General features: G+C 36.4%; 1 protein-coding gene across 3 annotated transcripts in view; it reads left to right on the top strand.

The window, feature by feature from the left end:
- RPS6KC1 (ribosomal protein S6 kinase C1) overlaps window positions 1–13,994 on the top strand; it is a 177,942-nt gene that overhangs the window by 19,116 nt on the left and 144,832 nt on the right. For all 3 annotated transcript variants that reach the window (XM_066361770.1, XM_066361768.1, XM_066361767.1), the window contains exon 3: window positions 6,156–6,276. In XM_066361770.1, coding sequence (XP_066217867.1) covers window positions 6,156–6,276 — 121 coding nt within the window. The remainder of the gene's footprint in view (window positions 1–6,155; window positions 6,277–13,994) is intronic.

The raw sequence follows: 13,994 nt of genomic DNA, 5'->3' as shown, positions 1-13,994 counted from the left end.
TGGCTCAGTGGTAGAGCGTTGGCCTGGTGTGCAGGAGTCCTGGGTTCGATTCCCGGCCAGGGCACACAGGAGAAGAGCCCATCTGCTTCTCCACCCCTCCCCCTCTCCTTCCTCTCTGTCTCTCTCTTCCCCTTCCACAGCCAAGGCTCCATTGGAGCAAAGTTGGCCCAGGGCGCTGAGGATGGCTCTATGGCCTCTACCTCAGGCGCTAGAATGGCTCTGGTTGCAACAGAGCAATGCCCCAGATTGGCGGAGCATCGCGCCCTGGTGGGCATGCCGGGTGGATCCCAGTCGGGTGCATGTGGGAGTCTGTCTGATTGCCTCCCTGTTTCCAACTTCAGAAAAATACAAAAAATACAAAAAAAAAAATTTAAAGATTATAATATTAAACTATGGGTTTTTGTCTACTTTTGCTTTTATATTGAGTTGACATGTTGACTTCTTGGACAGTGCTTTGGCTATAGATGTTTCTTTTTTAAACTTTATAGTTGATAACTTCTTTTACAGACTTTTCCTCTCACTAAAGTGATATCAGTTTGTTACTTAAAACTGTGGTTCTCAATTTGTAATTACTTTGTACGTACACACTTTTAGGAATCCTATCTGAGGAGCCTTTTTCTTTTAACAGTTTTCTGATTTACTTTAATATTAATACTTAATCATTTTCTTTTTTAAAAATTTATTTTCCAGTTACAGTTGACATATTGTATTATGTTAGTTTCAGGTGTACAACATATCGATTAGACATTTATATACCTTACTAAGTGATCAACCCAGTCTCATTTTCACTAAGATTAGGGGGACGTACAGGATGAGGCCAGTGTAGGTTTGCAGCTATTAACCTACTTTTTACAACTGTCAACCTACTTTTGGCCCACCCTATCTAGTGGGGATTATTTTTTTCTTACCAAAGAAACAGACACTGTAAAGTAGCAGTCTTGATTCTGCAATTGTGTTTTTTTTTCCAATTGAGTTTTAATGTTTGTAGGTGGGGTCTGTACTTTCCATTTAGCCATCAGCCCCACTATTTCTTACTGAAAAATCTGGCTTTATTCATTCATTTAAGTTGGTTGTTTGGTACTGGTTGGTTTGAGTATGTGACATCAGGTTTAGAATACATTTTGACTTTTATACCTTACTATTTCTTACTATATCTAATATTTGTTTTTTTCCTCCTATGGTTAGAATTAGTCCAATGAAAGACATTTTAGAAAGACTTCTTAATATTTTCCTTAGGGTTTTAAGATATCTGACTTTTCCCCTATTCCCCTGCCCCCAATAACTATGAAGAGACTATTGTAATATTGCTATTCTGGAAGAAAAAAATGTATATCTATACATTTATCCTTCTAAAATGGCAGTGAAAGTAATTTACGTCGATTGAAGTATTCTCTACTTAAAGTGTCAATTGATTAGTATGAACTGTTCTTTAGAATATAGAATTCTTTACAATGTTGAATTAATAGTCAATATCAGGGTTTTCTGCTTTTGAAAATTTACAACTCTGTTAAAATTGAAAAATGGGTTGTGTTTCTTTTAAAAATATTGTCTGATTGCTGTGCTGCAGTTTGTAGCTTGATGTTCCCCTTTTCCAGGGAGAATCCTGAACCAACCTATCATGAACATACTCTCTGCCATTTCCTTAATCCTTTTTTGGGGAAAACTCTTTTATAATAACAGCTGTTGGTGAACCATTCATCAGAAAACTCTTGTAAGTGACCTTTAGTTAGATGATTGCATGGTCCTTTGATAGAAATGCTACTAAAAAACCCCCGAAAAACAAAAAAGCATGTCTTCTGTCTAGCTGGCTTCTTAAAGTATAGAATAATCTTAAAATTATAACAGTGCTTTTTACTAGTTTCCCACATGTTTCCTTTAAAGGTTGGAATTCTCATTTAGGAGAGGAATTCACTCTTTAGAATTTGTTTCCATTTCCTTTCCTTTCACTTTCTCTGTTAACTGATTCCTTTAATTGCTGCTTTAGAATGTAGTCAGGCTGCAAGGGCTATTGAGGATTAGTGATATATGGCAAATCTAACCAAATATAGGGTTTATAATATGCTATCCATATCAAACTGGAGAAATTTTGCTGTTTGTTTATACATGCATATATATTATGTTTGTTTATACATCCATATATATATATATATACACACACACACACACACACACACGTATCTTGGCACATGCAGTGTTTTCTTCCTAAGAATTCTTAAATACTAACATGGAATAAGTAATTGAAAATTATTTGTGATAGCTTTTATTTTCATATCTGTTAAACATTTCCTCTAAATTTTTATTCATTAAGAGCGGCATGTGTGAATATGAGGGAGACAGCAATAGTTGTGACTTCTCCAGAAGATTCTTGAGCGTGAATATTTGTAGCAAGTAAAGAGAGAGGTTGAAAGGTCTCCCACCTCATGAAAAAAGTAACTTATACAGCTTTGTTTCTCTGTAGGTAGTAATTTCTCTGGAGTAAGAAATATGTCAAGGGAAAGAAAATCCATAATCACATAGTCTGGTAGATGATCCCGCAAGTTCTTAGTATTATAGAAGAGTAAAAAGGACAAAGTTAATTGAATTGAGGGGTTTTGTAAAATAAAAGAGATCTTAAGGTTTTCGGTATCATTAAATGAAGGTATCTTAAAACTTTTTTAATGTAAAAATATTTAAGGGAATGTTTTTAATAAAAATTAAGCTATTATTAAATTTATAATCTATGATGGTAATTAAGTTAATGCTAAATTGAGGGATTTTACACATACATTTAATGACTAAGAAGTTTCTGCAGAGTTGGTTTAATAGAACAATGGCTGTTATACATTTTTTTTATAATAGAAAAAAATTGATTATTAGAGAAAATAAACTTCGCATGTATCTTTTGGGACTACATGTAGTCTGGTTTTATAAACATTGGTACTTATTGTTGTAATGGGAGTGTGCTTTCCATTTTGAAGATTTCTAGAAATGTCCAAATTTAAAAGGAGTAAGAAGAAAAGCAGTCGGTGGATGGTGACATTTTGTGATGCTTTGATTTCCTGCATTTCTGGAGGGTTTCTATTTGCTTTTAGGTATTTCAGTTCTAAAGCTCTGGTGTTGAGAACAAGGAATACGTGAGTGAATAAATTAGGGCATGGTGAAGAAACAGAGATTCTCACCTTGGGGGGCAGTTCTGACTCTTGCTCGGACACCTGTTAGTTTTTTATTTTATTTTTATTTTATTCATTTTAGAGAGGAGAGAGAGGGAGAGAGAGAGACAGAGAGAGAGATAGAGAGACAGGGGGGACGAGCTGGAAGAATCAACTCCCATATGTGCCTTGACCAGGCAAGCCCAGGATTTCGAACCGGTGACCTCAGCATTTCCAGGTCGATGCTTTATCCACTGCGCCACCACAGGTCAGGCCAGACACCCTGTTAATTTATGTACCATGGAATTATCAGTATTATGACTAAATTGTTAACGTTCACCCTTTAAATTACTCTGCCTTTATTTTACAGAGACCCTAACTAGAATATAAATTTTATCTTCAGATTTATTTCCATGAGCTACAGACTTTTGAATTGCTCCCATGTCTAGTTCCTAACAGCTTTCTGGGTAGCACTTACTCATGTAATATTATTACCTGTACAGGCTGGTCACCCAATTCCTCGTTAAGCATTTGGAAGTGTCATGTCACCATAATTTGATCTATTTTTAAGATAACATTTTTTTTCAATAAAAAAATTATGTTCATGTATTAAAAGTAGAGTATATAGGGAAGCACAAAATATGAAAATTAAAATCACTATAATTTTGCTACTCTGAGGACTTTTGCTTTTCAAGTTTTTTTTTTTTTTTTTTTTTTTTTTTTTTTTTTTTTGCTTTTCAAGTATTGATTTGGCTTTCTCAGTTTCTCTTGATCTGGTTTTTTCTGGACTTGTGTCTTCCTTTGCCCTCAGCATTGTCTCTCATAGCACAGTCAAGCTTCTTAGACACTTACTTTGCACCTGGTTTCCTCTTCCTTATTTCTGATTGGCCCCTCGGTGTTAGGGCTCCCTGGTATTCCGTTGTTAGACTCCTTATCGCATTACAAACCCTGAGAAGCCTTTCCTGAGTGATTGTCGTCTCTCTGCTGATGCTCCCAAATGAAGACATCTTGGTTAGTTCTTGCTCTTAAACCCCAAATCCATCTATACTGCTCTCAAAAATTAGGGGATATTTTCAAAATGAATATGAAGCGATAAAATATCCCCTAATTTTTGTGAGCAGTATAGTTGATTGGACATCAATTGCCTCAAAAGTACATAAGTCAAGTGTATCTAAAATTGATCTTTGTTGTTATCCGAAAATAGTTTCTTCTCCCTTGGCTTTTCATCTTAGGTAATAGTATCATCATTTATCCAGTTGCAAAGCCAGAATTCTAGTAATTATATTTGGTATCGCTCTCCTTTTAGAAACGTCATCTACAGCCCCTTCTTTCTCTGTTTTTGTTGGTCTGATCACTACTTCCCTTCAGGTTACTCACTTAGTGTGATACTTTCTGTAAAGCCTTCTTAGTTGCCCAGGGCCGGGGTAGGAGCTTTTCCGCAACACCCTTGGGCTGCCCTTCTAGCATTTATCAGCCTGCTGTCTTGCAATTGCTACTGTGTTGGCTTATTCTTCCTAACTAGACTGGAACTCTTTGAGGGCTGAGATTATGTTTCCCATTTCTTCATCCTTTGTTGCCAACATAGTGCCTAGCACAAAGTAAGGCCATGCAAATGCTTGTTTTAATGACTATTTTTGTTGAGTAAATGAATAAAAGAAAGCATCAGAAGGGAGCAGCCTGCTTAAATGAATTCATATTATAGTCTGACTAGTTTCCTAGGTCAGATATCTATGTTAGAAGCAAAAAACTGGCCCTGGCTGGTATGTTCAGTCAGTTGGTTAGAAGAGAATCATCCGGAAATGCCAAGGTTGCAGATTTGATCCCCGGTCAGGGCCCATATGAGAGGCAACCAACGAATGCACAACTAAATGGAACAACAAATAAATGCTTCTTACTCTCTTTCTCTCTTTCTCCCCCTCCCTCTCTGCCTCCTTTCCTTCCTCTCTCTGTTTCTAAAATAATCCATAATAATAAAAAAACAAGAAACTTATTAATCATGATAGAATTTTTGGTAGTTTGACAAAGTTTAGTGAAGGATTTCATATATGCAGAGAGTAAATGTTTTTACAAGAGTCTTAAAGCTTTGCTTATTTGCATTGCACTCTAATACTGAGTTTGTTAGAAGTGTGAGGTAAGTAGGTTTTTTAGCAGAGGCCCCAATATATGAGGTGACAGAATTTAAAACTCAGGTTTACTCATGGAGACTGAGATGTGAATCAGTTATATCAAGGCCATGTTCAAACTTTTTCTTTATAAAGTTTTTTTTTCTAATTTAATCTGAATGAGGTTAAACAATAATTAAAAGTAGTTTAGGTAAATTTACTTTTTTTACATGTTGTATAATCTAGGATTGTTGATTTTGAAATATACTAGTTTTCGTGGTATCCTGATCAGGATTTACCTTGCTCACAGAAATCCTGTTACTAATTTAAATTGAGATTTATGAAATAAAAAAGTTCATGTTAATTACTTACTACATAGCTATTTTTTCCCTTAGTGTGATTAACTTTGTTTATCCTTTTAGGCAAGTGCTGAGTATATACTTTGTATTTAAAAATTGTCTAAATTAATTATTTTGTGTTTATAAACATGCCCTTTTTGAGACAGAACATATATTTTGACATGTAGCTCATTTCCACAGCTGTTAGTAATTGGCTTTCGAACAGGTTAGATGACATTTTAGGTAGGATAGGCCTTCTTTGTATCAGGTTGAATATTTTTCCAATGTGAAGGAAATAGTACTTGTTTAAAATGAAATTTAAAGAAACATTTGGAGGAAGAATTGCTGTTTTATATTTTTAAAGCATATATCAGTTATATGCTTTAAAATATAACTGTGTATTTTATATACACAGTATATAAAATATATATCAGTGTATTTTAGAGAGTTACCCATATTGTTTAGAACTTATACTTGTTTGCCTTTGCATAACAGGTTTGAGTACTTTAATGAAACAACTATGTTCAGATATCTGAACCTAAATAGTTTCACTATGAGATACACATTTAATTTTCTTCTCTCTTTAGATAATTGTATGGAAGAGATACAGTGACTTTAAGAAACTACACAAAGAACTGTGGCAAATTCACAAAAACTTATTCCGACATTCAGAATTGTTTCCTCCATTTGCTAAAGGAATAGTGTTTGGTAAGTGATTATTTTGAATTTGTGATATTAAAACATGATGATTAGCTAATTATGCATATATGCTAAACCTGAAATACTGTACCATGAAGTCAGAAGCCCCTTTATCTATTATGATGATTTCATATGTATAGCAAACATCAAGCACTTGAAGGTGTTTTTCATGTTCTTGGTATTGTTTTGCTAACTCAGAACACATTTACTCCTCTCTTCTGTGAAACAACAGCACAAAAGCAACAACACCAACCAATCAAATAAAAAAAATGTGAAACCAAAAGAAAAGATGATGCTGAATTATTCTTATAGTTGATTTTTTTTTGATTTTTTAATATCTGTACTTTGTTTCTTACAAATGTTGACCCATCTATTACACATATCAAAAAATTGTTAATTGCTCTAAAGGAAATTTAAAAAAATCAAACCATAACTATTCAGACTTGGATAGCCAGTTTATCCAACTTATATTATTTATAATAGTTATAGTTTGCCTTTTTCCCCACAGACTTTTAAAAAGAAATGGTCTCAAGGGTTGGGATTTAGTAAATAAAGTTAATAGATTTTCTGCTTCATCAATGATACTCTTTTTTTCTTTTTTTTTTGTATTCTTCTGAAGTGAGAAGCGGGGGTGGGGGGGGTGGCGGACAGACTCTCCCATGCGCCTGATCGGGTTCCACCCAGCATGCCCACCAGGGGGCGATGCTCTGCCCATCTGGGCTGTTGCTCTGTTTCGACCAGAGCCATTCTAATGCCTGAGGCAGAGGCCACAGAGCCATTCTCAGTGCCTGGGCCAACTTTGCTCCAATGGAGCCTTGGCTGTGGGAGGGGAAGAGAGAGATAGAGAGAAAGGAGAGGGGCAGGGTGGAGAAGCAGATGGGTACTTCTCCTGTGTGCCCTGGCCGGGAATCGAACTCGGGACTTCCACACGCCAGGCTGATGCTCTACTGCTGAGCCAACCGGCCAGGGCCCATCATTGACATTCTTAAGATAAACTAGCATTAAAATTTTTTTAAATACAAGTGAGTGGCAGTAAGGAATATGACAGTTGCTAGTAAGTAGTGTTTGGTGCCATTTTCTTGATTCCTGCTAGGAGGCCAGCAGCCTACTGCCATTGGTTTTAGATTATCAGTGCAAACATCAGTGTGGTGAAAAATGTAACTATTGTCTCAGTACTATGAAACTGGTTTGACTTTGTTGATTACTTGAAAGGCCCTTGGGGGACCCTCAGCGCTCTGTGGACTGCGTTTTGAGAGCACACATACACATACACACACATTTGTACATACACATAGGTACATACACATAGGCATTTTCAATAGAAGACTACTGAAAATAAACTGATTTTTTACAATGTGTGATTATATGGATGTGCCATAATTTAGCTAATTCATAGACTTCTTCAGCTATTTGAGATACACTGGGATGGAAATAAATCCAAGGGGTATTTTTAAGATACGGAAAACAAATGTACAGCAAAAACAAACACTAAACAGTGAGATCCTGTCTGTTTAAATGGACATATGTATTTGTCTGAAGACGTACCCATAAACATTTGTATAATGTATAAAATCTCTGAGGGCATAGAAGGCAGGCTCTTTGTACTTTTCACCTTATTATTGTGTGTTGCTAATGGATTATCTTCAACTTTTCTCCCCATTCTTATATATTATAGAGTGAAAGTTTCTTATTAATCTTAATAAGTAAGCAATTTATCACTCTCAGTAAATGGTACAGTCCATTTGTAATACTTGATAACTGCAGTGAACCTTGCAGGCAGCAGCTGTGGTTGTGTGGAGGGAATTGTTGGTTAATCATCTGTCTTTTTAGCAGCTCTCACATTTTTACTATGTAAGCCTCAGTGACCAGAAAAAGATACTATTGTAATCTGCAGAACCATCGGTTATGTACTTACTGGTCTAGAATTATAGTGAAAAGAACATACCTTTTGGAATCAGATAGACTTAGGTCCAAATCTTCTATCTACTATTTACTAGTGGTGTGATCTTGTGCAAATTAACATCTGAGTCTTTTTTCTTATTGGTAAGATAGGCATAACACTTTCCTGTTCTGAGGATTATATCTGTAGTGTGTGTTTAATTCAGTGCTCGACACAACATTAGCTATTGTTAGCTATTATCTGTTGCTCAGTTCACCATTCCACTACCATACACACTGTCTTTTATCTCTTTCTGTAGTGTTGCACCGCTCCATGGTGAAGTTTTTGGTTAGCCTTTCAGACTTTTAGATGTCTCTTATTCTAGGAAGTTTTCTGTGTTTCCTTTAGACTGAGTTAGTTTTTTCCTTTTCCAATACTACATCTCACCATTTTTTTAATTTACAAATATATATTTCAAATTAAAAAAAAATTAAAAGAATAGTATAGTGACACTTACATACCTTTTGCCCAAGTTCACTGATTGTTAACAAATTACCAGATTTGTCTATAATGCTTTATGTATGTGTTTCATTTTATTCCTGAGGCCTTTTAGTGTTAGGTTGCAGGTATGGTGACATTTCACCCCTACTTCCCATATTTTGCCTAAATCCACAATACCATATCACATTGAGACAATACTGTTATCAGATATGCAATCTGTATTCAAATTTCCCGTGCTGTCCTAAAAATACTCTTTTTAGATTTTTATTGGATCCAGGATTATGTGTTATGTTTGTTTCTTTAAGTTAGAGTATTGTGCCTTTTTTCTTTCATGACATTGACATTGGAAAAGAGTATAAAACAGTTGTTTTGTACATTTCACAATCTTCATCTGATTGTTTTCTCATGATGAGAATATTTTGTTGTTGTTATGTCTCTCGTTACACTATGATTTCTTGTGAGAAAGAGAAAAGCAGTTCCTGACAGCTGGGAAAGAGTTGAACTGGCCCTACCTCAAGCTTGGTGCTTCTTAGCATTGACCTGGCATTCACACTAGGCTGTGTTACCCCCCTGTTGAACCTAAACAGTTTCACAGAACATGAGCTTTAGACAAGACCACTCTGTGTCCTTGGATCGAAATGAAACAAGCTCAATTTGTGATCGTATCTGAACATAGACAAAAATATGAACTTTGTTCAAGTCATAATAATGAAATGCATGTTTTCATCTTGGCCACCATGAGTGACATGGCTTCCTTATAAATCACAGACTCAGCCTGTCTTCTTTTTTCTTGCCTCATAGTAAGATTTATTAAAATCATAGAATTAGGTAGAATTCATAGAATCGTGGAACTAACCCCACTTCGTGACAGCATCTAAACCAGGTCAAAGCTCTACTACTTTGAATCTTTTCCAGGAGCATCCCACACAAACTCGCATCCTAGAAGTCCTCTCTACCTCCTTCTTAGTAAAATGCCCCAGGATTCCCAGTAGTATATATTCTCCCTAGTTGCAAGAAGTGATACGTATGTCCAACTTGTTTAATTAAAAGTGTGTTCTTAGTGCTGTTGACTACAGGGAATCCATACTTGAGAGCTTTGGCCTCTTTTTTTGTTTTACTCTGTGGATTAATTTTTGATACAGTTGAGACTCAGCATCGGATCTGGTAGTCCCATCCTGAGACACATTTCTTGCAGGGGCAGTGCACCAACCACAGGGAATGACATTTCATGGACAAGCTAAATTGGCTTTCATGAGCAAGTCCCTGGCTTCAAGTTCAAGATGGCAGAGTAGGAGGACCCTGAACTCACCTCTTCTCATTGACACCAAAACTACAACTACATATAGAACAGCTATCTCTGAGAATATATGGAATATATATATATATATATATATATATAAAAATATATATATGGAATATTACTCAGCCATGAAAAAGAATGAAATCTTGTCATTTCTGACAACATGGATAGACTCAGAGTGTATTATGCTGAGTGAAATAAGTCAGAGGAAGACACTGCATCATCTCACTTATGTGTGGAATCTATAGAATTAAACAAAGAAAACAAACATATTCATTGATACAGAAAAACTGTTTGTTGCCAGAAGGTTAGGCTGTGGAGGAATGAGAAAAAAAGGTGAAGGGGATTAGGAGGTACAAACATAAATAAATCATGGGGATGTAAAGTATAACATAGGAAATACAGTCAATAATATCACAATAACTTTGTATAGTGAGAGATGGACAGTGGCCCTTTTTGTGGTGATCACTTTGTAAGGTTTATAAATGTGAAACTCACTATACTGTACACTTGAAACTAATACATTATTATATAGCAAATATAATTTAATGAAAATGAGCTGTACATTCCAGAATAAAAATCATCCATACATAGGTGGGACATAAAAATGAGACTCAGAGACATGGACAAGAGTGTGGGGGTTACGGGGTGGGGGGAAGGAGAGGAAAGGGTTTGGGGGAGGAGAAGGGCACAAAGAAAACCAGTTAGAAGGTGACGGAAGACAATTGGACTTTGGGTGATGGGAATGCAGCATAATCAAATGTCAAAATAACCTAGAAATGTTTTCTCTGAACATATGTACCCTGATTTATCAATGTCACCCCATTAAAATTAATAAAAAAAAAGAATTTGTCTCAGGGCTAATTCAGGCAGTTAGAAGAATAGTATAAGGAGTATAAGGATGCTAATTCTGCTTCTCAGGCCACATCCTGCAAAAGGGGCCCCAAGAAAATTGGTGATTTGGCTCCTCTGATTTTGCCAATTGGATTTAAAAAAATAGGTCAGGAATGCCCTGAAATGGAACTAACAATACATGAGCATAAATTTAAAGGACTTTTAGATACTGGAGCTGATGTATCTGTTATTGCTAAGCTACATTGGCCTCCTTCCTGGCCCACTCATGCAGCAGCCACAGAATTACAAGGTATAGGGCAGAGTAAATCCCCTCAACAAAGTTCTAGTTTTTTACATTGGGAAGATTAAGAAGATCATTCTGGATTTTTTAAACCTTATGTGCTCCCTGGATGGCCAGTTAATTTGTGGGGTAGAGATGTTTTGAAAAATATGGGAACGTTGCTTGTCATTCCTAATGGTGTAGTCAGTACTCAGATGCTTGATCAGGGATTTTTGCCCATTAAGGGACTAGGGAAAGAACAGCGAGGAATTCTCACCCCCATAAAAGTGGCACCCAATACCAGAAGGTGTGGGTTAGGATATAAAAATTTAGCATAGGGGCCTTGGTAGCTCCTGCTATCCCAATAATGCATTGTGCAGACCCAATTACTTGGAAATCAGATAATCCTGTATGGGTAGACCAATGGCCCCTTTCTCAGGAGAAACTTAGGGCAGCTGCTCAATTGGTACAAGAGCAGCTACAGCTTGGGCACATTGAACCATCTAACAGCCCATGGAATACACTTCCATATTTTGATCTTGTCGCCTCCTGGATTATCAAGGAGCATAGGTGACCCTTACAGTTTTGAGCCTCAGAATTATTGTTCCTTTTTTCAAAGGATCAACAACAATGGCTCTGGGAAACTTCCACTAAATGGCAAATTGCTTTTGCAAATCAATGGACAACTTTACACTGAAACAGTCAACTTAAAATCAGCTCAAAGACTAGAATTATATGCCATTATCATGGCTTTTCAGCATTTGCCATATTCCTCTTTTAATCTATATACAGACAGCAAATATTTACTTATGGTTGTTTCCACTATAAAAGACGGCTGTCTTAGGGACAACTCCTGATGAACTATTTCAGCAGTTCCTCCTTCTTCAAAGACTTGTATGTCAACATAGAGCTCCATGTTTTATAGGACTTACTCAAGCTCACTCCATGCTCCCTGAAGCTTTAGCGCAAGAGAATGCCCTTGTTGATCAAGCTACCCAAAAGAAAATTATTTGGAGCAACCATGACAGATCCAGCAATTCAGTCTCTTACTATTCATGACCAGAACGCTGCAGCCCTGTGTAAACAATTTCAACTTTCTCGGGAAGCAGCATGGCAGATTGGGAAATCCTGTCCAAGGATTTCCTATACTACAATGTCTCCCTTCATTTGGAGTTAACCCTCAAGGACTCCTACCAGGACAACTTTGGCAAATGGATGTTACTCATATACCTTCATTTGGCAAACAGTCCTATGTCCACGTTATAGTGGATACCTATTCTGGATTTATAGTAACCTCTGTCAGAACAGGAGAGGCTGCTAAGCATGTTATAGCTCATTGTCTGTATGCATTTTTCTACTATTGAATATTTTGGATTTCCTAAACTGGTTAAACTGACAATGCTCCTGCATATGTATTAAAAGCATTTACTGTATTTTGTCAAACCTTTTGAATTATGTGTATTTCTTACAATCTTTAAAGTCAAGGTATTATTAAAGTGTACCCAGCAAATATTTTAAGGTCAATTTAAAAAAATTTAAAAGGGGGGAGTCATATCCTGGAACTCCTATGGGTCTACCATATCATGCTTTTTACTTAAAAAATTTTAAATTTGTTTTGAATGCTGATGAACAGGAGACGCCAAATCTTTTTCTCTTGCAAACTTATACCTTCTTTTTTTAATTTTTATTTTTTTATTATATATATTTTTTTATCTTATTTTTATTAATTTTAATGCAGTGACATTGATAAATCAGGGTACATATGTTCCAAGAAAACATCTCCAGATTATTTTGACATTTGATTATGCTGCATACCCCTCACCCAAAGTCAAATTGTCTTCTGTCACCTTCTATCTGGTTTTCTTTGTGCCCCTCTCCTCCCCCTAACCCCTCCCTCTCCTTCCTCGCCCCCTCACCACCTCTCCACCCCACCCTCTGTTACCATCACATTCTTGTCCATGTCTCTGAGTCTCATTTTTATGTCCCATCTATGTATGGGTTCATATAGTTCTTAGTTTTTTCTGATTTACTTATTTCACTCCGTATAATGTTATCAAGGTCCATCCATGTTATTGTAAATGATCCATTGTCATCATTTCTATGGCTGAGTAGTATTCCATAGTATATATGTACCAAAGCTTTTTAATCCACTCGTCCTCTGACGGACACTTGGGCTGTTTCCAGATCTTTGCTGTTGTGAACAATGCTGCCATAAACATGGGGGTGCATTTCTCCTTCTGGAACCGTTCTATGATGTCCTTGGGGTATATTCTTAAAAGTGGGATGGCTGGGTCAAAAGGCAGTTCGATTTTCAATTTTTTGAGGAATCTCCGTACTGTTTTCCACAGAGGCTGCACCAGTCTGCATTCCCACCAGCAGTGTAGGAGGGTTCCCTTTTCTCCACATCCTCGCCAGCACTTATTCTGTGTTGTTTTGTTGATGAGCGCCATTCTGGCTGGTGTGAGGTGATATCTCATTGTGGTTTTAATTTGCATTTCTCTAATGATTAGTGATGTTGAGCATTTTTTCATATGCCTATTGGCCATCTGTATATCCTCTTTGGAGAAGTGTTTATTCATTTCTTTTGCCCATTTTTGATTGGATTGTTTGTCTTTCTGGTGTTGAGATTTACAAGTTCTTTATAAATTTTGGTTATTAACCCCTTATCAGACGTACTGTCAAATATGTTCTCCCATTGTGTAGTTTGTCTTTTTATTCTGTTCTTATTGTCTTTGGCTGTGCAGAAGCTTTTTAGTTTGATGAAGTCCTATTTGTTTATCCTGTCTTTTATTTCACTTACCTGTGGAGATAAATCAGCAAATATATTGCTGCGAGAGATGTCGGAGAGCTTACTGCCTATGTTTTCTTCTAAGATGCTTATGGTTTTACGATTTACATTTAAGTCTTTTATCCATTTTGAGTTTATTTTTGTG

The sequence above is a fragment of the Saccopteryx leptura genome, chromosome 2 (assembly GCF_036850995.1).
Source record: "Saccopteryx leptura isolate mSacLep1 chromosome 2, mSacLep1_pri_phased_curated, whole genome shotgun sequence".
NCBI classification, from domain to species: Eukaryota; Metazoa; Chordata; class Mammalia; order Chiroptera; family Emballonuridae; genus Saccopteryx; species Saccopteryx leptura.
Note: the sequence above shows the minus strand (reverse complement) of the source record. Positions and strands in the feature narration are given on the sequence as shown.